Source organism: Canis lupus, chromosome 27 (genome assembly GCF_003254725.2).
Source record: "Canis lupus dingo isolate Sandy chromosome 27, ASM325472v2, whole genome shotgun sequence".
In the NCBI taxonomy this organism is placed as follows: Eukaryota; Metazoa; Chordata; class Mammalia; order Carnivora; family Canidae; genus Canis; species Canis lupus.
Window position 1 is genome coordinate 34,596,274 of NC_064269.1, and position 24,923 is coordinate 34,621,196.

General features: G+C 42.1%; 1 protein-coding gene and 1 long non-coding RNA gene across 6 annotated transcripts in view; one reads left to right on the forward strand and one right to left on the reverse strand.

Moving 5' to 3' along the window:
• The window catches only part of ETV6 (ETS variant transcription factor 6), a 236,201-nt gene that overhangs the window by 35,498 nt on the left and 175,780 nt on the right, over positions 1 to 24,923 (reverse strand). For all 5 annotated transcript variants that reach the window (XR_007406572.1, XM_025455098.3, XM_025455097.3 and 2 more), the window contains one exon: positions 13,060 to 13,224. Coding sequence is in view for 4 of the 5 variants with exons in the window: in XM_025455098.3 (XP_025310883.1) it covers positions 13,060 to 13,224 (165 nt within the window). In the remaining variant the exon portion in view is untranslated. The remainder of the gene's footprint in view (positions 1 to 13,059; positions 13,225 to 24,923) is intronic.
• On the forward strand, positions 1,661 to 7,533 carry LOC125753868 (uncharacterized). Its single transcript, XR_007406574.1, has 2 exons — positions 1,661 to 1,934; positions 7,032 to 7,533. It is a non-coding gene; the product is annotated as an uncharacterized LOC125753868 (long non-coding RNA).

Sequence of the window (24,923 nt, forward strand, 5' to 3'; positions counted from 1 at the left end):
AAGGCTTGTACTAGTTTCAGCTCTTTTTCCTTCCACATTATTGAACCCCTCCACTAGCTGCAAAATGATAACTCATCACAAGGATGCACCTGACTTTATGGGACATTTCAACGATTCCAACTTATTGCTATTATTCTTGGGAAAAATATTCTTTTCACATCAATCTTTGGTTGGATTTCAGATGAACCAAAGAAGGATTATGAAGTCATTAAGTCTGAAAATGTTTAATGTTCCACTGGTAATTCATACATTCTTCATAGAGATCTTCCAAAAGAAAAAAAATGCCTTTCGAACCCACTCCAATCCCAGGCAGGAAGAGAATGAGGATGAAGAAAATGCATTAAGTCTGGTCAGAGGTGCTAACTATTAAAGATAGTCTATAAAGAACTGGCACATTCTGGGATGCTTACCTCCTTTAAAAATACACACGGGCATCACTCCAAGGTTCTACAGTCTCCTGAGAATCATCTCTAGATGGGCAGAGGGCTGGTCTGAGCTAGGGCCCTCTGTTCTATTTGGTATTTAAAGTGTCCAGTGAGTAGTTAATTACAAAACAAAACAAAACAAAACAAAACAAAACAAAACCCCAAATCCAAAAACCTCAAACCCAAAACCTGTCATGTTCTTGTCCCACCCCTTCGGCTTAGATCCAAGTTCAAAAATGCAGGTGGGTGCTCAAAACCCCTTAGGAGTGGGTGATTAATCTTTAAAATACCACAGGCTTCTGACTATCCCCCTACGCCCTTCCACATACAGATATGCAGTCAACAATTGTACGGAACAATGGGCTTTTGTCTCTAATTTTAGCCATTTTTAACAGATACTTTAATTAACAACTTAATTTAACTGCATATTTTGGGCTATTGCTAAATTATTTTTTTCTTTTAAACTCTGCTTGAACCTGAGAAATGCTCCATATTAATTTCTTTCTTTCTGCAAACCGTTTGTACCAAATAAAGTTCGAGGATATTCTGTCCTAAGTGATTCCTGAGGTGCCCTTGTGTCTCTGCTTTGAATTTGTTCTTTCCTCTACCTTTGAGTTTGGGTGGTTATTAATATTACTTAGTGACACTATTTACTATGATGCTTAAATAAAGCAAAAGACTTTAAAGAGTTGAAGGCAAGCATATCATGTGGATATTTCCTTAGAATGACATGGGTGAGAGGATGCAGAGGTGTTCTGAACCAGACTTTGAAGAATGTTCTGTGTAAGGTGGAACCATGGCACACACGAGTGGGCTTTTTGAGCTGAGAAGGCTTGGAACACATTTAATCTGAACCTAGTAGTCATGGTAATGTCATCTCTGATGAGAGGAGGATACAGAGCCTGAAATACAGTCCTATTTTAATGATTCATATTTTAATCGCTTACAAAAATAAGCCCCTAATCAACACTTTGTTTCTTTTGGTTTAGTGTAATGTCTTCCTGAACTTGTCTTAATTTACATGGCCTCACACCCGCTGGGTTTTATCCTGTGGGTTTGAGCAATGCTTTATTTCGGTAGTACGCAGAAAGAGAAAACGAAACACTGAAAAATGTGTTCCTGATGATTAGTATTACTAAAAAAAATGGCCAGTAATTAGTGTATCCATTTTGGAAGAGGAGGCCAGGAAATATAAATTTAGTGTCTGTGAGGGTGTTCGACTTTGTTCGCTCAGGGAGGCAGGCTGATGTGGCGGGGAAGGCACAGACTTGCAGACGCAGGCCGCCTGGGCTGGTGTGCCAGCTCCTCTGCACCCAGTGACCTTGAGCCAGTCCCTGAACTTCCCTGTGAACTGCAAACGACATCTACCTTCAAAGTGGGCTAGGCTGTCGCTGCTCTGTGAGAGTTCAAGGAGGGGAGGAGTGTGGCTGCGCACCTAGAGAGATGCCACCTCTCACCTGTCCTCAGAGGCTGCTCCTGGGGCTCTGCTGCGTGCTGATTAAAGACCTGGTAGGTCACTTATTTTTTGTTGCCATTTTTCTATGTACATACAGAAAGCGAGGCAGCAAAGCAGAATGGGGAAGTGTCTATGCTCTGGAGTCAGACTTAGGGATCTTAGGGGGTCTTAGGTACATCCTTTACCCTCTCTAGGCCTCAGTTCTCTAATCTACAAAATGCTATCTACCTCATAGAATCCCTGTAATGAGCTCATCACAGTGTTCAGCAAACACCAAGAGCTCAGCAAACACTAGCTGTCTTTGTGACCACCACTATCCCCACCACCATTATTGTTCTTTTTTTTTTTTTTTTAGATTTTATTTATTTATTTGAGAGAGAGAGAGAGAGATAGCAACAGAGAGCATGAGTAGGGAGGAGAGGGAGAAGCAAGCTCCCTACTGAGCAGGGAGCCAGCCCAATTCAGGGCTTGAACCCAGGACCCTAGGATCATGACTTGGGCCAAAGGCAGATGCTTAACTGACTGAGCCACCCAGTGGCTTACTATTCTTCTTACTATTCTTATTCTGGTGTAGGACAGACCTGTAGACCTTAAGGCAGTCTCTTAGGGAGAATAAAGGAGTGTCTGGGTCATGGTCATTGCTATGCTTCCCCTGTAGAAAGCCCAAAGGTTAACTGAAGCCATTCACTCATCTTGGCTTCTCTGGACCCCATCCCCCTGGCCGGGTGGCCAGGCCCACAGAGGGGCTGCCACACACTCTCCCCCGCAGACTCTTCCAGCTTTCTGTGCTGGCTCTCTTCTGCCTCTCATCCCAAAGCTGGCAAAGGGAGCCAGGCAGAGGAGGTTCCTGTTTGAGTGTGCAAAAGAAAAAAAGCAGGGGAGGGGTGAATCAAGTGGAACCTTGCCAATTCCTTACCTAAACCATAAGCCTCTTAGGAGAACTCGTGAGATAACATTCATAAGTGCCACTTGGAATGGCTGGCTGATGGGTGGGAGTGTGGGCCAAAGGTCCCAAGTTCAATGCCAGGAAAAAATTTCATTCTAAGACTGTAGAGGATGGCCATAGATAGATCAGTCCATTCACAGACATGTTTCCTCAGCAACCAGGGGCTCAGTCAAGGAATGTGGCTGGCTTAGCACAAACGCATCACTACTATGGGAGAAAAATCAACTTACTGTGCATGCCCTGTGTATGTGTGGTTGGCAGTAACGGTGTGTGCTTGATAATAGCTTGGAATCTTAGAAAGGATTCTAGAGGTTACTTAGATTGAGTCGAACTTGTGTTCAGTAGAAGTCCCCTGCCTCCCCTTCCCCTGCCAAGAAGTAGCTTTGGCTGCATACTTCCAGTGATGGGCGGCCAGCCACAAACATAAGCAGATCATTTTTGGACAGCTCTAGTTGATAGAAAGTTCTTCTGTTGAGTTGGAACTTGGCCTCCCCTACAATCTCATGTACCTCAGCTCCTAGTTTTGGCTCTGGAACAACACAGAACGTGTGTCTCGTCTACAACAGTTTTCTAAATAAATAAAGATGTGCCCCCCCCAATCCTCTCCCATCTCTACTGCCTCCCATTCCCTCCAACACCCAGCCTCTTCTCCTGCTACACTTTTAAAATGTTCATATACACAGAAGATCACATCTAAAAAGTAGTATTAACAAAAAGATCTCTGGAATAAGAAAAGATTTTGAAAAATAAGTTATATTTATTTGCCTCCTGAAAATAAAGAGCACGAGCCATAGCACTATCTATCTAACTTACCTAATGACCAGTGGTTTGAATTCGAAAGGTACTTGTCAAAAAATTCTTGGCTCATTTGATTCATGATAAATCTTCTCCATCTTCCCAGAAAAGAAATACCTAGTGCTAACCGTAAAAGGCGCTTCTATGGTGCTAAGCAATGGAACCAAGGCTCCTGCTTAAGGGATGATAGCAATTGCTGGTTTCTCTATATATCGTCATGCATACATACATAGTTCATGTATACACATGTATGTACAGAGGTGGGGCTGCCATGAAGCCACCGAGCTTTAGGGCTTTACCTGCATGGGCTCCTGGGAGGAGCCCTAGAACTATTTGTGTCTCCCAAATGATAAGCTTCAGGCCCCATAAAACCTAGATGTACCCCTGGGTACGTGCACACATGTGACACATGGTGCACTGCTTGTAGGCACAAGTGGCGCAAGGTAGATGCATATACATGTATATGACACAGAAACCCCAGAGACTAAGCACACACAGAATTCTGTATTGGTGACCTTGATGTGAAAAGGCAGGCATCCACTTTCAGAATACTATATTCTATTATTGTATTTGTAATTTGCTTTAAACAGATACTAGAGAGAGTGAACGATGTTTCTAGCATCTGAAGACTGGAAATATACAGATGCTGTTTGTGGGGGTTCAAGTTTCTTTCCTTTAGAGGGAAGAGCCTGGGCTCTCAGGCAAGAAATCCCAGGTCCTCCTGGTTCCTCTATTTGTCAGCTGCATGCCCTCAGGCAAATATTCTTTCTCTGTGAGGCTTAACTCCAGACCTAGTAAAATATTCTTTTGTCTCAAACGAGAATAATGCCACAGACTTGGCAGGGCTGATACGAAGATCAAGTGAGATGAGATGAACAAGCACCAGCTCCGTGTCTGCTATAATGTGGGCTCAATAGATGGCACCCCTTGTGATTCGATAATTATTCACAGACGTGTCTCAAAAAATCTGGAAACTATTTGCTTCGCTTCAACACGTTTGTATTTAAAGCGCATATACAAATTTCATGAAGTCACATTCATATGTATCAAATATGTTTTCCCAGTTGACATCATTTGACATAGATCTTTCTACTTCAGTCTCTCTCTCTCTCTTTCTCCTAGTTCATAGTTGTATCTTCAACTTCTTTCTATGGGGTTCTTCCCTTTGCATTTAAGAAGTGTCCAGTTTTTCCCGTTTTCTGCATATACACACCCCCTCCACCCTGCCTTGTCTTCATCTCTTCATCTTCCCTTCAGGTACTGCTCCTGTTTCTGTGGTCCCAGCACAGCCAAGCTTGGCTGAGGAGCTGTCCAACTCTGCTACTCCCACTTTCCTCCCCTTCTACCACTGACCTTGCGGTCCAGCTCAGAGGGTGATGGTCAGGACTTGGGGACTCTGCCTTTCAGCAACATTCATCAGCAACACTCACTCTCTGCCTCCTTCTAAGAACATTCCATGGCTTTGGACATTTCCATCCCTTCTGGTTTTCCTTCCACCTTTTCCAACCCTGCAACAGTAAGGCTCCCCAGGCTCCCACTAGTCTTTCTCCCCAGTAATTGTACCTATTCCCATGGCCTCAGTCAGCCCATCTATGCTAAATCTACTCCAGTCAGGCATTTTATCTCAACTCCAGAACCTTCAGTTATCTCCTAGATACTTTTTTTTTTCTTCTCCTAGATACTTCTCGTATGCCACACAGACACCACACATTTAGTGTGTCGAACATAAACGTCTTTACCCCACGTGGTGCTTCCTAATACAGGGAATGCCCAGTTGTTCAGGCCAGGGTTATGCTTAATTAACTACTCTCTTTCTCTTACTCGACATCCAATCAGTCCCTAAGACTTTCAGACTCTGCCTTCTAAATACTCCCAGTGTCATCTCCTTCTCCCTGCTGATTCCATCTTACTTTACGTCAATATGGTTGTTTCTGAATGCCAACCAGGCCAACTGCCCACATCCACTCTTCACCTTTGCATTTTGTCATGCTAATCTCTGCTTAAAATGCTGAATGGCTTCTGCCTGTCTTTAAAATAACCTTTAGAATCCCGAACATGATCTGCAAGGCCCTGTATCATCTACTGAAGAAATAATAAGCAGCTTGATGAATAGTTGTAATGCCACTGTAAATTGCTTTATATTTACATTCTCCAAGTCTATTCAGCAAGTCCCATAGCAAGTGGGTGGCCTGGGCATTTCCAGTTTTTATAATTATAAATAGAATTGCTAAGGGCATCTTCCCACATACCCCCCACCCCCTGCCATTGGACTGTGTCCTTTGGACATTTTCTTAAAATGGTATTATCAGTGAGAGAGTTTGATCACTTTTAAAGTTCTTATGCATTCCCTGTTCTGCAGAAGGCTGGGGCCCACACATAGTGTCATCTACATGGCTACCCAGAGCCCCTCCCCTGGGCTTCCTCAATGTTTAACTTCTCAAATTCAGTAGGGTGAAAGCAGAATTTTTACATTTTTAAAATCTGCATTTTTCAGGTGATGATTTACTATATACATAATCCTCATGTGAAGATCATCTGAAGTAACACATTCTTAAATTTGCAAACTGTTTTCTTTTCTCTCTCTCTCTGGTTTTTATTCAGAGATTTTAGTTTCCTTTTGACCAATTCTTAAAAAAAAAATAGTGCAAAGGTGGGAGGGGTATGTTTCAGATTTGTCATCAGATTCTCTCTGCTGGGTCCTTTCTGTCTGTGGTAGATGTTCAAGATAAAGTTCAAGGCTTTAGGTCATTCAGTTCTAGTGTAAATTCAGCAGTGGGAATGCCAAGGCAGGCACTGGTCCAAGGAGGTCCCACTGGTGGCCATGACAGGCCCCTCCGATCAGAGGACTGCTTGGCTTTCCAATTTCTGTTCGGCCTTATTTTCTAAAAATTCCATTCAAACCATTTTTGTAGGCTGAGTAGATGACAGTCCTTTTTATAAATACAGAGTGCCTCTATAACCATAAGCTAGTCTTTTACTTAGGAACGACTATTTGGGATTTAGCTTGATATCAATGTCTTAGACACAGATTCTAAGAAAAAGGGAGTAGGTTGTGGGAAAATCTGAATATTGTATGCAAGATAAGAAAAAATTAGAAAAGAGATACAGTAAGACAACTGTCTGTATAGCTGGATGCAGAACATAAAGAGATATTACAGATAAAAAATAAAGAGATATTACAGATGAAAAATAAGCTTGTGAGAAAATATGAATATTGTAAAATAAGTATGTGCTTTATTAAAAGAAGTGTTTTACGTTTTACGTGTTATCACGCTGTGTGGCAGGGAGATCGGTCAACCCTATCATTTCATAAATGGGGAAAGCAAAATGCTAAGAAATTAAATGACTTTTCTATAATTGACCTATCTAAGCATTTCTCTGATGTGTGTACATTTTTCTCTGTTCACAGATACAAGGAGAAGAGTCAACTCTGAGTGTCTCAATCAAGGATCATGCCTGCTGCAACTCCATACTTCAGGAGTATAATTCCCCTCTGTAACTCATACCCTCAGATTCTGCTACTTGATTCTAAAATAGTGAGTTGACCCAGCCATTCAACCCAGCAAATGCACCTACCATTGCTTCATAAAGATGAATAAGCAAGTTGGTCCAAGGAGGAACTTTATGAAGATACAGATCAGTATTTTTTGTTTAACCTTGAAAGGGAATTTTACTATATTTGAAGGCCACAAGCAAAGCATATTTCCAAAAACCAAGGTTCTAGTATATTAGAAAGGGAAGGAATAATTTGCAACATCACATTCTGGTATGCTGACTGACTCACTGACTTAGTAAACCCCCCATACATTATTTGCTGAACTGAAGGGATTTGAAAATACGTGTATTTTCCTTTTTTTTTTTTTTTTTTTAGCTTCAAAGAGGGTCATGAATTAAATTGAAGATAACCTGTGGTTGCTGTTGTTCTCATAAATGTATATATATATTCATTCCACCCTAATGTCTTACAATGGATAACTAAATTAGAGTAAATATCAATGCTAACTTGTCCATTCCTTCTTATTCATGTGTTTTCTCAGGCGTCAAAGTGATCAAATCATAAATATCCCTTTGAATTTAAATCATCCCAGACCATTTAAGATAGTAATTGTCTAATAGCTTTAAGAGTAGATAAAATGACCTATACAGGTAAAGTTCCATAAAGTTACAGTTCCTTCACATTGTTCTTTAGCTTTGCAAATATTATAAATTCACCATCTTATATCCTTTAACTTGGAGAATATTTCAAAGAAAATATCCCATTTATCTTCAGCCTTAAAATCTTCTATTTGGGGATAATGTAATTACTTAAAGCATATTCTGCATGTTCCCTGCTTTATTCTAGAGGTTAAAAATGGACAAGTCTTGTCCTGGAAATGGATGAGATAGGTGCAGTTTGTCAAACTGGCCAAAGAATGTGGAGTTCAGAGAGGCTACCAGATTTGGACCTGTGACATATGAATATTTCAGGTAATTATAATTCACTGGGTCCTGTTCCCTCCTCTCTATATTTGAAATGAGTTGTATTGAGGAGAATGTTATTTCCATACATAGAGAGCATAATTCTGGGTGAGGCCATGAAGGAAACAAGGCTGGGCGGAAGCTATACACATCCATTCATGGTGATGGGACAACCAGATACTTTTTATTTCAGCAGTGCCATGACTGATGCAAAGCTGCTGCTGATTCATCTTAGGCAGCAAAAAAAATGCAAAGAAGGACAGAAAAAAATTGGGTTAAGTGTAAGTTTTTGAGGCATAGAGGTTGAAGGGGATCAAAGTATTTATCCCTTGCCTGTGGGGTAGGAGGTTTAATAGAAGGTGGGCAGTGTTTCATGATTGAGAGTGGGCTGAACTGTTAAGAGCTGAAGGGTGCTTGTGGATATCTTGGTTAAATTAGAATTTAGTACTAAAAGTTACCTTATAGGACATCCAGGTAAATAGTTCCTAAACATTGGTTAGATATGATTATGAAAGGATGATAGGAAAAATTAAAACATCCCAACCAAAAATCACCCCTTATTCCTGGATGATTCCGATGATTAGTCAAGATCTGGAAACTGCTGAGATAGATGAATCTCCTGATTGTGTGTATAAAATATATCAATTCAGAATTCAGGTTTGTGGACTTCTCATTTAGCTTTTGTATTGTGCCCCTATTCATCTTTTCTTTTCTATTGTCACAAGCCTATCCCTGAATTTAGTGGCTAAATCTTACTACTTTATGATTGTGTGATAGCCATAGACTCCTATTTTTTCTATCCTCTGCCTTTTTCATTCTTTAACAAATATTTTTGAGCATCTATATTGTTCCTGGCCCTCTAGTAGGTGCTAGTGTTAACTACCCCTCCCCTAAGGATATGCCACAGACAAGATACAGGTCCTAAATATTTAGAGATAAGAGTTATGGCAGGGAACCTGATCGGGATTTGAGGAGTTTGAAGAGCCTTCCTTGGGGGAAATGACATCTAAACTGAGACCAAAAAGGGAAAGGACTGAGAGGAGTGAAGGAGTGTTTCAATGAGATGGGAAGGGGTTTGAATGATACCTATGGTGTTACTGACAAGTTTGGAGGGGCAAGCTAGGGCCAGATCTCTAAAGGCCATATGTTAAGTCTGTAGGATTTTCAAAGATGCTGAAGCTATTGAATTGTTTTAAGGAGGAGAAAGACACTTTAAAATTGTATGATAGGGCAGCCCTGGCGGCTCAGCGGTTCAGCGCCGCCTTCAGTCCAGGGCCTGAAAAAAAAAAAAAAAAAAAAAAAAAAAAGAGCTGAAGGGTGCTCAGGAGCCTATGGCAAAAATGTCGTATTACAGAGAAGGAAAACAGAGGCCAATGAAGTATAGTGGTCTGTAGAGGAGCCATGTGTAGAACCTGGGCCTTGGGACATCTACTACATCAAATGCTAAACCAGAAAGTCCAAGTGAGGAGAAGCAATGAGAAATGTGATGTCTGCGAACTAAAGAAGATTTTCTATCTATACCTGTCTCTACCTAAGGAGAATGCCAGCAGGTCAATCATGCCCTCATTACCCTGCCGCTTGGCCACATCATGAGAATGTCTTCTTAGTTCTTGTTTCCAGACCCTCTGACAACACTCCTTTTTTATGATAAATTTTCTTGCAGCCCCTACTGGCAGGTATCACCTTGAAATTCTACCCATGGCTTTCTGGTTGATGCCTTAATTAAATTACCTACAGCATACATTTCTCCTTATTCTCAGCTCAACGTAATGGGGATACTGCTCTCAGCTACTGTTGCTAGCTCTGGCCTGGCTCTGGTCTCAGAATTCCAACTGCAGAACAGGATATGTCTTTTTGGATGCTGTGGCATCACTTGGCCAAAGTAAGTCTTACCCACTTGCTACAAATGAGCTCCTCATCTTAGCTAACTGTTCTATGCCTGAAGTACTATTATTTTACTCTCACTTGATCTCATTCTGGACTTCAATGTCTCCAATTTAGACATTCTAAGTAGTTCTAGCAACAACATTCTAACTAGTTCTCCTGTTTTTTGTGATCATATTAGTCTGCCCTATGCACTGATGGCCAACGTATGCTCCAAAGGAAGAGCTCCAATTCTATTATTCTCCTCATCCAAACCTTTCAGTGGTTTCCCATTACCTGCAAAACAAAATCCAAACTTCTTAACATGTGAGCTTTAAAGGTGGGCATGTGTTGGGTCATAATTTAATCAATATTTGTTGAGTGCCAATTGGGTGCCATGCACTGTGCTAAATTCTGGAGACAAGTCAGCTTAACAAGATACAACCCCCGCCTTGCCCAAGTGAACTTCCTCTTGGAGAGGGATGCAGAACAGAAAGCAAGCACATAAAACATGGGGTGTGTGTGTGTGTGTGTGTGTGTGTGTGTGTGTGTGTGTGTGAGGGGCCATGCCAGAATTAGGGTATGCTCTGGACATACCCTAGGACAGCACCTAGTGTGGACTGAGGCGGGAACAGGTGGAGGAAAAGAGAGCAGGGCCTAATTAGGGAAGCAGGGATGGGAATCAGGTGAAGCTCTCCTGAAGAAGGTCAGCAGACAAGTCAGGCAGGAGTGATGAGTGACGATGGACAGTGTTTTCAAGAGAGGACTGAATTTGTGTGGTGTTATCTCTGAACTCCATCTCTACACCAACTGACCTACAGTTCCTCCTTAACACCTTTCCTTACCTCCATCTTGGCTGTCTTTCCAAGTTTTCAAAGGCTGCCTCTGTGACCATACTTTGAGCTTTTGCTTGACAGTCCAGGCTGAAATCGCCTCTGCTATCCGTAAATCTCCTGAGCCCATACTTTTGCACATCTAGCATGGAGTTGCTCAGAGAATACTCGCTGAATGAATTTCTTTTGCCACCTAACTGGGGACTAGACACATCAGGACCAGACTAGTATAGTGACTACATCTGGCCTCCCACCTCCTGCCTCTTCATATGGGCTATTATTTCACCATTATCCAAATACATTAAGCTAATGCTGTTCCAGTGACCTGCAATGTTGTTCTCTCCCTACCTCATTTTCATCTATCCTTCATGCTCCAAATCAACTCTATTCTGTTTTTCATAAGCTCCATCCTACCCTGCCCTCTCTCCTCTCCAGCTTCCTTTTGTCTTTAGGTTCAAAGGTGCAATCCTAACTGGACAGCAGGATCCTGTCCATCTTCCATATGGTCTGCTCTGGCAGAGACCTGACAATATGGCTGGGAGGCTTTTGTCTATCTTTGCTTCCAGCTTTGAGCAGAGAGAATCTAGTTTCTAAGTAAAGTGGACAGAGGTCACTAGGGAGAAAAATAAATCAGCAACAAAAAGGAGTATCTAAGATAGGATGGGGTGGGTGGGAGGGTGTGGGACTTACAGACTGAGAGAGGAAAGCCAGGGTAAGGGCTAAGTCAAATCCCCTCAATATGCATCACTGTGTTTCCCCTTGTTTGCCTTACATGAATGGTTTTTCTAGAACATGCTGAAGAGTGAAGAGTTCTTTTCCTCCAGAGAGGTGACTTTGCCCCTTTGAGTATACCTTTGAGTTTTCCTGAGAACAGACAAGGTAAGTGTTTTTTGCATTAAATTAAAGGAACTATTTAGTTTCCTTTTAGGTTAGTTTTATTTATGGGTATGATTGTTCTAGTTTTCTTATCCTGAGACTACAGAAAGAAGCAATGATTTGAGACAAAATGTTTCAGGCATGTCTGGCTCCATTACTCCGCAAAACCTGAAAAAGATCTGTTTTTCAGAGATAATAAACTTTCAAGTTTCAATAACATCTCTACTTCTGGGGGAAACTTCCCTTTATCATTTCCTCATATAAACGGTCTGCTGCAATTGGGAAAAGCAGGGGAGATACTGTTCTGTATTCTTATCTCACCCCCTGTGATGGCGATGGTTCCTCATGACAGTTGGTTTATTAACTTCTGGCAGGCCTCCAGGAGTAAGGAAGGGTTGAACGTCGTTGGAGCTATGCCAAGACCTGATGCAGGACCTTTGCCCTTGGTCAAGACGAAGAGAGTCTCTGCCGGACAAGTTACATCAAAGTCGGCCCCAATGAGACTCGAGAGGAGGGAGGCCTGCTAATATTTGAATAACTAGCCCCTCAAGAGGCATAAACCCGAGGCCAAAGTTCCCCCTTCCCCTATGGAGTTCCCAAATAACTATCTTCTAAATCTCCACAATGTTTAAGAAATGAAATGGGAAAGTCTATTTGAAGTCTTACCTGTGTCAGCAATACACTGTGCAGGTACAAAAGCTCTTTACTGAATCGAATCTTCCCATGCAGTCCTAGGAGCCCTTATTCTGACAAAACCGTCTAGTTAGATGAGCCTGAGAAGTCTTCCACTTGCATTTTTCAGGATTTCCATAAGCTACAAGATGCAATACTGCACAAAATTTGGTACTTCAAAGGGGGCCGCCGGAAGCCCTTTGAGTTTAATTCTAAGCTTGCCTTAGCTACTAGGGTCTCCACCTCTTCCCATTCTTATCTCCCATTTCCTCACACCTCTTCTTTTCACTCCATCTACCCTAGCAGGGCTCGCACACCCTTCCTCTTCCGTCTTTGGTTTTCCCTGGGCAGTTCCCTACCTATACTCACTCCTAAGCATCTCCAAAAGTTTCCAGAATGAGGAGCAAGGCAGAGTGGAAGGGCTAGAATGCATTTTCTTCTTGATTTAGTGGCACAACTTAGATCCCTCAAGCTCCGGTGTCTGTAGGTCCTAACCAGTTTCCTTTTCTCAACCTTCAAAGGTTCCCCTTGATCTGAAAATTCTTCCTCTTTTCCCCTCAAACTGATTTATGTCATTAGGATCTTTCAACTCTATTAAGCTCAAGTCATTGTCTTTGTGTTCATGGTAGCCAACTGTGGGGGGTTTCTTGGGCATGATGAGTGGTGGCAAAGAGCAACCAATGGCTAACAGATTTTTTTCCAAGCTGAGCGCATGTCAGGGATCCAGACTCTCACCTGAATGAGGAGATCGGTAGCGAAAGTCCTCTTTGGTCAGCAGCAGGAGAGCTTTGCCATTCATTTCAAATGTGTTGCTGTCAATTGGCCTTAAAGAAAACTCATTTTCAGCCCACTTGAGCCACTGGGCTACGTCATCCCTGCTCCAGTAAACTGGCTGCAAGCCTGTTGGTGAGAGAGCAAGGCAGAAGGGGAGGGAGAAAGAGAGAAAGAGAGAGAGAAAGGTCTTGTCAGTTAGACATCTGGAATAAAAGGAAAAGCTTTCCGAATGGTTAATAAAATTGAGTCTCCACATCTGAAGAGCCCTTATGTTCAACTCCGAAGCCCAAGTTAAAGCTCAAGATTTGTCAGTGCCAAAGGGCGGTACCAAATGAAGTATGTATTTAGAGGCAAAATGAGAAGACAAATCCCTTTTTATGTCTTTAATGGTCCCGAGGTGTTACTGCCTGGCCCCTTCTTGCCCAGCTCCTGAGGTTCTCTCGATCCCAGGTATGCCCTAAAGCTGGCTCTACGGTGGCCTGAAACACCCAAGGAACTCAGAGTCATGACAATTGTCAATGTGCTTCAGAGGGGACCTTAGAGTCATGGCTGATCTGATTGTCACCCACTATCTTTTTGAAGTGGGAATGTTCCAGAGCTGGGCTTGACCTTCGAGAGCTGCCAAATCATGAAGTGTTCCCTGAAACTTCTTCCAGGAAGAGCAATTCATTCAGCCTCTGGGAAACTATCAGACTAGCCTCTGGGAATAAGAGGGCAAAGTAAGGATAAAAGGTCTTTTGCCTTTTTATTCTAGTTTTTGATGTCTGAACTTGCTGGTGGGGGTGGTACTTGGACTCTGAGTAGGACCAGAAGTGGGCCAGAGGGAGGGCTGCAGCTTAGGTTATGAGGGTAGCTCAGGCTGGATCTTTCTGGAAGCCTGACTGAGTCTATATTTTTATTTCATTTTGCTGTTACTGGAAATCTTTGATATATCCTTCAAGTGGTTTAGAACAGTGGTTCTCAAAGTGTGATCTGGAGACCACTCAGGGTTCCCAAGACCTTTTCAGGGTGTCTATGAAGTCAAAACTCTTTTCATAGCAATATTAAGAGTTTACCATTTTTCACTCTCATTTAATCGGGAGTATATAGTGGAGTTTCCTAGAAGGTACATAATGTGATAGTGCAGCAGATAGGAGAATCCAGACATCTTCTATGAAGCCAGACATAAAAGAGACTTGCAAACCTTTAAAGCAATGCCACTTTTCTCACTAATTGTTTTGGAAGTCATATTCATAAATATATACTTAATGCTAATATAAGCTCAGCTTATTATTTTTCAGCAAGTTAGGTATTTTTTAAATTCTGTTTTAATCTAAAAAAAAATTCTGTTTTAATTTCCGATATGGTAAATATAGATAGATATAATCCATGAGTGAAGCTCTCTGGGATCTTCGATAATTCTTAAGAATTGAAAGCAGTCCTGAGACCAGAATGAGAACTGCTGGGTTGGAAGAAGCTAGATGCTTAATAGAGCTTTTTTCTCTAAACTGTATTGCATGAACTAATAGTTTAAATACCATGGGATCAGGATTTGCTAAGAATTAGCTTCAGTCTCTCCAGCAAGTTACTTAAACTTGCTAAGGAGACTCCATGAGCATGCTATAAAAGTGCCCTTCAGCTGGATCCTGGAAACAGTCACCTTTTCATCATTAGGCATAATAAAGAACGGACTGGTCTACTTGGATGGGCTGCTTTTCCTCCCTAGTGGACCAGGAATGAACAGCTCAGATCCCTTGGAGAAAGTCCAGGGCCTCTGGGCATGATATTGGCTCTGCCTTCCAGGTGGCTTCTTTGCAAAGTCTAGTTTTGAAGAATAGTAGCTGGCTTCCTTGAGCTCTGGGGAAGTCTTCTCTAAAGTAGTCTATCGTGCAGGTCACCAAGAAAGAACTACGGGCCCTGGCATAATCAGAGATGGACATTTAAGAGCCCTTTCTCTTGATTTTTATGTTTAATAATTTTACATGGAAAAATAGTGGCATCTAAAATAAGAATGTGTAGTATGCTACTGCTCTGTGACTGAGAATAACACACAGCCACTAAGGAACTCAAGGTTTTGTTTTTGACTCTTAACTGTGCCAAGAAGTAATGACTATTAAAAATGGTCCTCGGATACAGAAGATGCTCCCACTCTTTCCAATGACCTTGAAAACACATATCTGGAATCACAATGAAACAGGAGTGGGCCTAAGGATGGCTCTGGAAAATCTCAACTTTTGAACTGGCAAAAAACCTTCACGTTTACTTCCTATTGTCAGTGATGTCCCCTTTGAACAGGAACAGCAGAATGATTAGTGATTTGTCATTAGGAGCTTTTTCCTTCCTCTCCTTCACACAGACAGCATGGGGACAGCCCAGATATTGGGTGCCAAGTGTAAGGGGCCAGTCAACCTTGGCCTAGAAAAGATCCTGGTGGTAGGTGGGCCACAGGGCAGATGATGCTCAGTCAGAAACAGGAAAAACGATGGGGTAGCTGATTGGAAGTGTGAGTGCTGGAGCAAATACAGAACCGAATCCCACTTGGGAGGGGAAATGAGAGTAAAATGCTGAAGTGTCTGCAGAGGATTCACTGAACCAGAGGGAGGCGGGTGACAAGGGGGTGGGGGCCACAAGTAGTAATTTGAGGTTCTTTATATTCTATGGAAGAAAATACTCATGAGTAATCTTTTCCCTAAATACAAGAAGAGTCACACACTCCCAACAGCCCTGCTGGTGAAGAGCGACAGTTTCTCTTTTCACTTCCCATTAATTTCTCCCACAGCCCTGTCCCTGAAGCAAGCAGAACCACTGCAGAAAGCCCCTCCTGGGAAACCAACATGAATGCTCTGGGCTGTGTGCAAAAGGGAGCCATCAAGTCACTGTCAGGCCAGGGAAATACCATGGTAATCCTAGCAGTTTCACAAAAGTGACCTTGCCAGACCAAGCTACCTGCTCGAGTCCACTCAATAAATACACTGATCGGAGTCACTACTCTTCCCTTGGCATAAAGAGAAGGTAGATACATTTACCGAGCTTCTGGAAAGAGGCTTGATAAGTTCTGGTGTTCAAAGTCAAGTCCTACTGCTGCTTTCTCTTTAATTCACTAGAATGACTGAGGAAAAAGAAGCCCCTGTTCCTCAAACCTAACAGCCTAAGGCCTGGGAGTTATAGTATCTAAGTGGAATAGTCTTGGACCCAGAGACAATTCTAATTAGGACCACTTAATTTACTTAATAGTCATTTATTAAGCACATCTACATCTAGCACTCTTGTAAGCACTTTATATATATAAGTTCATTTAACTGTATGCTCACAGCAGCCACACGAGATAGTGGTTCGGGTCAGAGAACTCGGGCTCAGTGCATCGAAGGGATTTGCCCAAGGTCACATGGCCACAGTAACAAGAAGGGCTGAGATTCAAACCCAGGCAGTCTGGTTGCAGAGTCTGTGCTTTTACCCATCACACATGGCTTACACATGCATTTCCCCCCCTAGAGTCAGAATTCCAATTGATTTTCAGCCATCTATTAGGGATTCAGAAAAGACTGCATGAATTGAATCCTCCCCCTCCTAGACTTTGATTCTTGGAAGCTTTCTCAAGTTATCAACAGACTAAAAATAGAGCAAAAAATCTGTATATCCCTGGAGAAGTAGATTTATAAATGGGAAGAGGAAGGAGGTGTAGGTGGCACTCTGCTTTGAACACATCTAGGAATAAAGTGTCACTCTCACTGGCTACTCACTGCTCCTAGGTACCAGTCTTGAGACTTGGCCTGGCTCACGGCTGCTAATGTCACAGAAGCTGCAACCAGGCAAAATGAGGGAGAACATATAATACAGAACTGGTTTTATAGTTACCTCTTGAGACTTTAACTCTACAAAGTTGAATAATACAGAGGTTCCTTTTTTTTTTTTTAATTTTTTATTTATTTATGATAGTCACACAGAGAGAAAGAGAGAGAGGCAGAGACACAGGCAGAGGGAGAAGCAGGCTCCATGCACCGGGAGCCCGATGTGGGATTCGATCCCGGGTCTCCAGGATCACGCCCTGGGCCAAAGGCAGGCGCCAAACCGCTGCACCACCCAGGGATCCCAATACAGAGGTTCCTAATCATTAGTACCTCTTTTGTACCTCTGTTACACTACTCCCTCTGCACATAATAAGCCCATGAAAGTCATACTAAGACCTGCATTTTTAATGTGAATTCATTTCAGAACATATTTGAGAATTTCGTTCAGAAAAACTGAACTGCTATGATTAAGAAAATTCCTAAGAACTCCACTGTGGTTTTTTTTTTTTTTTTTTTTTTTCCAAGTAGGTCAAGTGAAGTTCATGGTGCCATACCCTTCATTGACACACTGAGACCCTTAAATTTGCTTCTAATATTTTTTCAATTCCATGTTCAAAGGAGCAGCCACTTTCATCAGCACATTCTTAGGCTCATTTCAAACCTTCTGAGTTATGTTTAGACAACAATGAAAAATGTGCTCGGAGTCAGTCAGGAACCTGGATTTTACTCCCAGAGCTCCCATTAGTTAACAGCTGATTTTGGCTCAGTGGTTTTATCTGTAAAACGAGGGGCTTAGGCTATGTGATCTCTATTCCTTTCTGAGTTGTTATTAACATAGTCAACACACTCCCACTTCATCTGAATCCTAAAGACCAAAACCTACAAATAGCCAGGACCTTTTTTCTATCAAACTACTCCCTGCTCACCAAGATGACTCTGAGATTTTGTAACTTCCTGAATGATCTTCTGAGTCTCGGAAAATAGATTAAGTTATTTTAAGTCAAGTATGGTGCTTAAGAGTGTTTTATTAGAATCCGATTCTTGGAAAAGTTCTAAACTGGCTAAGGCAATAATAAACATAACATTTTGACAAGGTGCTTTCACATGTATGATCTCATGTAATTCTCACAAAATCTCTGTGAAATCCATCATGTTTTCATTTCAGTTTAACAGAGGAGGAAACAGGGCTCAGAGTCATGAGGTGATGGCACTGGTTTGAACAATACTCAGTTCAAGCTCTTTTACTATAGTATATATTCATCAAACACATCCTTTAAAAAAAAAAAGATTTTATTTATTTATTCATGAGAGACACACACAGAGAGAGGCAGAGACACAGACAGAGGGAGAAGCCTGATGTGGGACTTGATCCCAGGACCCCAGGATCATGCCAGGAGCTGAAAGCAGACATTCAACCACTGAGCCACCCAGGCATCCCCAAACACATCCTTTGTCCCAAACTTTCTGTGTAAGTGGGATTTTGATGCAGATTCTGTGGCTTACTGAATAGAACTATAAAAGAGAAGAAGATACCCCAGAGATGATCTGGCCCAACTCCCACCCATCTTACTCATTAGGAAATGAAAGCCAGGAAAAGTTAAGAGGCTGAAGATGAAGCTGGCCCAGGTTCTCTGTTTCCAGCATCTCATGCTGTGTCATAACTTGATTAAATGATACAGAACGATTCTGTAACCCTTGACACAAATGAGGAAAGTTATCACTTCCTTGCTTAGTCATCTTGCCTTCAGATTAAGCATCCTTAATTGGTACAAACATAATTTCTCTACTGCAGTATTTAGACCCTCACCAACCCACCCCCACTTCCAGGGAGCCTCCTTAGCTCTCACCCCTAAACACAGTACCAGGAGCAGGATTGGAACTTTTCTTTCTTTGGACAATATACTTCTATGGACAGTAGTAGCTAATAATTCTTGGGCATGTAGACTGAGTATTTTCTACGAAGATTCTTATTCTCATTTTATAGATGAGCAAAAAAATGTGGCACACATAACTGGGCACGGTGGTGCTAGGATCCAAACCCAGGTGGTCTGGCTCCACAGTCCCAACTCTTAGAACTCTGCCACCATGCTGCTTGCCAAGTCCCTCACGATAACCGCGAATCCTTACGAGAGCTCACTGTGTGCCAGGCACTGTTCTCAGCGCTCTCTGTACAGACTCCTGTAATCCCCAGAGCAATACTATATGATAGAAACAATCACTATCCCTACTTACAGAGGAGAAAACTGGAGTATAGGGAAGTTAACTTGACTCAGCCAAAGTCACGCAGCCAGGAAATGGCCAAGCCAGCTGGCTTGGCCCAAAGTCCATATTATTAACCACCTATCTCTCTGTCTAAGCTTATCTGGTGTTTTGGCAGGACATCAAACTAAACTCCTGATTTAAAAAAGAGCGAGAGAACAGTTTCAATGGTTGTGTGAATTTCCACAGTGGATACCCTTGCAGGCACTGAGTGCCAGCACTGAAATGATTTCCCAGCTGTAGGATCTTAGACAAGTTACTGAACCTCTCTGTATCTCACTTAACCTCCACTGAAAAATGGGGACAATTTTCAACCCATGCGTAAGGACCACTGAATCATAGACAATGTACTTATCAGATGTGAAGATGCCATAAAGCTAATATAGAGTAAGATTATACAAATGATAATAATATAAAATACATAGGATGGCAGTATGTGGAGTACAACAAACATCTAATAAAAAATAGCTCCGCTCACGAGTGTTATCATTTTTACCCTGCACATACATAGCTGGTGTTTGGAACCCAACTGTATGAATATATGTCAATCAGTATTAGATTTCATCTTGTTCTTTTTTGCCATAATTCCAGCGTGCTACAGTTCTCTAGACTTTGCTCTATCTCTAGTAACAACTATACTTCACTGCTTCATGTCATCTGCAGCTTTGATAAGCATCCTCCACCTCAACGGGTTCCTGACAAAATGATGATTAGGTGAGGGCTGAGATGGGAGTGCTCTGGTGACACACCAGCCACCTCCTTGCAGATGTATCCTGATCAAGTTATTGGTCCTTTTGGGTACCAGTGCTCAACAATCAATCCATGTATCTACTCTGGTAGTTGGTACATTTTTCAAGCTCAGCCAAAAAGGCACCATCTAAAATTCAGTGTAATGCTGTTTTCATGTCCATAAATATGTAATTACAGACTCATCAAAGAGGCTAGAGGAAGAAGAGAAGGAGCGGGTGCTTGGCTCTGAAGGGGTGACTTATTTACTAAGTGCTCGCAACATGTATGTTTCAAAATCTGTCCCAAATTTCATCTGGAAGTTATATCCTGCTAGCCATTTTTAGTGTGGACATGCACTTTTTTTCCCTTCTCTATTATGGACATCAGGTCAATAGTGGTTCTTTCTTTTAGTACCTCTTCCATTTCCTACAACCCTCCGGGATCACTAGGGTGGCAGACAGTGAGCTCACCCTTGTACATTCTGCATTCCCGTATGTCATCTGTCGGGGCCAAGAGCCTTGAATTTATTTAGAACAACTCAGATTCATTTTTACATCAATTCGCCCATCTTGGGCTTTAATTCCCTTATGTCAATGTTTGCAATACTCGTTTCAGTCTGACAATCATTCTCCTTGATGGAAGAGAAAGAAGAAAGAGAGAAGTTGAACAGTTGTGTTTTCTTTTTGCCAACTTGTTAATGTCACTCCCTGCGACCCAATGAGTGTGCTGATATTGTTCTCTTTTTTTTCCCCCTTAGGATTTATTTATTTATTTGAGAGAGAAAGAGAACAGAGGGAGGGAAGGGCAGAGCAGAAGGAGACAGAGAATCTCAAGCAGGCTCCTTGCTGAGCACAGAGCATGAATACGGGCTCAAAACCTGAGCTGAAACCAAGAGTTGGATGTTCAATCCACTGAGCCACCCAGGTGCCCCAAAACCGTCCTAATTCTTTTGTAAAAAAAGATTTTATTTATTTATTTATTTATTTATTTATTTATTTATTTATTTATTTATTTATTTATGACACACAGAGAGAGGCAGAGACACAGGCAGAGGGAGAAGCAGGCTCCCTATGGGGAGCCTGATGTGGGACTCTATCCTAGGATCCCACCGTCACGACTTGAGCCAAAGGCTGATGCTCAACCACTGAGCCATCCAGGTACTCCTACTGTCCTAATTCTTAAACCACCCACAACACTCATTGTTTTCTTAAACAGCTTCTATAGTTTTCAGCTCACTTAGTTTTAGTCTTCTAAATTTAAACATGGCTCTACGTTTTCCTTTTCAGTAAGTTTTTCTTCTATCTACCACAGACATCTTTTTAAAATTTGAGCTCATTAGGCTGGTACACACAAAAAAAGTGGGTAAAATAAACTGGCATGATCTTTCTGGTAAACAACTTGGTGGTAATTTCAGAGCCCTGTAAATCTTAACTGTTGTGAGCACTTAAGAATCTACCTTAAAAAAGTAATTTAGGATACAGAGAAGTCGTTGACGCACAAAGATGTTCATTGCAGTGCTATTTTTACTAGCAGGAAGCTGGAAACCTAGTCAACAGGACTAGTTAAGTAAACCATGGACAACATCTCTGAAAGAAAATTATGCAGCCAGTCACAGAACATTTGTAAAGAGTCCCTATTCATATGGTAGAAAACTAAATAGCACGTGTACCTATGTGTGGTAGTCTCAAACAACGCACAGAAAAATATTACCAGGAAACATAAAAATATTAATGGCAACTGCCACTCCATAGAATTATAGGCGATGCTTCTTGTCCTTTCTCATTTTTTAAATTTCCCAATTCTTTACATTAAGCATGTATTACTTTTATATTTTAAAAAGCCTATTTAAAATCTGAGCTCAAAAAAATAAAATAAAATAAAATAAAATAAAATAAAATAAAATAAAATAAAATAAAATAAAATAAAATAAAATAAAATCTGAGCTCCCCAGAGAACATCCCCAGTACAGCCTCATCAGTTTCTTCACCTGCCTTCCTCCTGTCTTGTCCCAGTAAGTGCCCTGTGGAGCTCACACGTCAGAGGTTCATTTCCTTTCTCTTTTTATAAGATTTATTTATTTATTTCAGAGATGGAGTACATGTGAGTGGGGGGTGAGGCAGAGAGAGGGAGAATCTCAAGCAAGCTCCCAGCTAAATGTGGAGCCCAATGTGAGGATCGAACTCACCACCCTGAGATCATGACCTGAGCCAAAATCAAGATTCAACGCTTAACTGACTAAGCCACCCAGGTACCCTGACTCTTTGGACTTGTGCATGAGCACTGTGGAACATGAGACCACAGGTACTTTTCCCCTCAAAATCTGAAAGTACATCTGATCATGTCTTCCATTTCTCTTTTCCAGTTCTAAGATGATATTTTCATTCTCCTCAGAGGTTCCCATCATTTCTACTCTGCCAACCGATTCTTGCTTATTTGTCAGACCTGAGTCCAAATTCGTAGTGCCTCTTATCATTCTACCTTCTGGGAGATAAAACTGCTCATTGTTAGGTGCATCTGTTAAGCGTTACAATGTGCAAGCATGGAGCTGATGGGAATTGCTCAGTGCTTTTCACGTCACGCATGGCACCCAATGGTCCCCTAGTGATGGCGGACCGTACAAAGACCTTCCAATCCACCTCTGGGCCAGCTGTGCAGCCTGTGTCTGCCACCCCTCTCCTACCTGACACTATTCTCATCAGGTAGGATACTTCAGATTTGTGCAGCTCTCCACTATTACCACGTGCTGCCACACCTGTGGCATCCCCACAACTATTGTGTGAGGGAGTTAAGCGGGCATAATTGTATTTGCTGATAGAATGGAAGTTTACAGAGGCAGAGGGACTTTCTCAAGGTCACAGTGGGCGTAGGACCAGAACTCCAGCCCCAGGTCTTCTGTATCAGTCCAGTGATCAGGTCAAAGAAGGTACTGCTTATAAAAATCCCTTGCATTCTAAAATGCACAATAACAACGCAAGGGCATTAGAAAGAATCAATCATAAACTCAACTTCTCATGGCAGTCTTGATTAAGCTGTAGATCCAGAACTTCGAGCAGTGTCCAGAGGGCCCCCTCTGCCCTCTGCAAAGGGAATTATGGCAGACAGGGTTTATCTTAGAATAACCCTTCAAAGGAAAAGTATCATCAGAGCCCTTCAAGTTGCTTTCCAGAGCACTTTCCGGAGCCTCTTCTGACTCCCTTCCCTCTCTGAGAGCCGGTCCTCCAGGCTCCCACACTGGTCTTGGTCTTGGAGGTAACTCCAACAAGCCCAGCATTCTCATTTCTCTGGGTCTGTCTCTAACCTTGGAGTTGCTATTTGATCAAAACTGCTTTCAGCCCACAAATTCTGTCACTAGGGAATTAGAAGTTCCAAAATATTTCCTATTCTTGTCCTCAAGGTTACCGTGTTTCTCAGCACTCAGTATCCAAGTAGAGGTTAGAAGGTTCTACTTCTGTCTTTTGGCCCAAATCCCAAAAGCAAGAATACTATTTGTTCATGTTTAGATCCAAAGTCATATTCAATTCCCTTGAAAAAATTTTTTCCTTACAGACTTCATCTTGTGCATTTTTTTGGCTTTCCCTCAGGTTTATCCACAAAAAGGTTTTTATCAGCAAACCTGTTGACAGCAAAACTGGCCCACAGCCTGTCACTCACCCTCACAAACATGACATTAAGAGTCCTTCCCATTTCTGCTTTTGGGCAGCAACCCAATGCAGTGATAGGCATGTAACACTTGAGATAAAAACCTGGGTTTTTATTTCAAAAACTTTTTAATTTTGAACTTAGTCCTTAGTTCAAAAATTGGTCCTGTCACCTACTAGCTCAGTGATTTTGGGTAAGTTACATCTGTGAGCCTGTTTCCCCAGAAGTCAAATAAGGACAAGAACAGTACTTATCTCCTTGGGCAAATTTAAGTCGAAATGAGGTGATCCATAGAAAGACTTCTCACCCTGTCTGGTACCTGGGAAGCACTGAATACATTTGAGGGGATGGGTAGGACAGAGACGGGGTAGCAGATTAGCTGCACTTTGCCACATGTCTCCAGAACATGACATGTTGCAAAGACTGAAAGAGTTTCTGCAGCTCACCCGGGCCTCGGAAACTGAAGCGAGAGTTCTTGCAGGGGGCAGAGAGCTCTGGCAGGAGCCATGGGGCCAGCACAGGCCTCTGAGGAGGGGACCAGCATCATCAGTGTGCTGGGAGGGGATGTAGAGATGAGACTGGAACAGATGAGAGGCTGGAGGAATAAAGGTCAGATCAGGAGCCCATTCAGGTCCTGGACTAGGGTGAGGCAGGTGCAGCACTCACTTTGGGTGCAAAATTTTAGACAGTGCCCCCAATTTAGCAATCATGAAAGACAGTACCATTTTCGGAAAAAGAATAATATTTCAAAGCATTATTGAAGAAATCGGAATGAATGCCAAAAATTCACAATGAACAAAATATCAACATTTTAACTAAAGGTATATTGAAGAGATGACTGAGCATGTGGTGATGGTGGAGAAGGGCGCAGATTAGAGCTGTGCTCCTTAAGTTTCAGAGATAACGGACCCCTCTGAGAATTCCGTGAGAGCTACGGACTCTCTTCTGAAATACGCAGGCACATGCAAACAAATATTTGCCTGCGATTTCAGTTTATAGACTATCTCAAGTTTATCTAGGGACCCTTGGAGAATCAGGTTAGTATTTTTTCAGCCCCACATATGCAAATGGGCCTGACAATAGGTACTGGCAATTCAGGTAAAAACCCATTTAGGTGTGAGCAGAGAAACACATGTACATCTCTCCTGACATCTTGGGGAGGAAAGAAAAGAGAGGCAAGAAGGGTGGCCTGGTCTCGCTGAAGTGTGTGTGTGTGTATAGGGCAACGAAATGAGGAAATGGGACTCTTAGGGGGTCACTTGGCTTAAGAAATGCACACACCTGAGAAATATGGAATGCTCCCTCTTTAGGTATTTCAGAAATCACTGCTAACATACTGCAAGTTTTTATTCATACTAGTGAAGATTAATCACTGCAAATTATCTTAATTTACGAACAATAAGGCACCTGGGATAGGAGAGACACCACTGA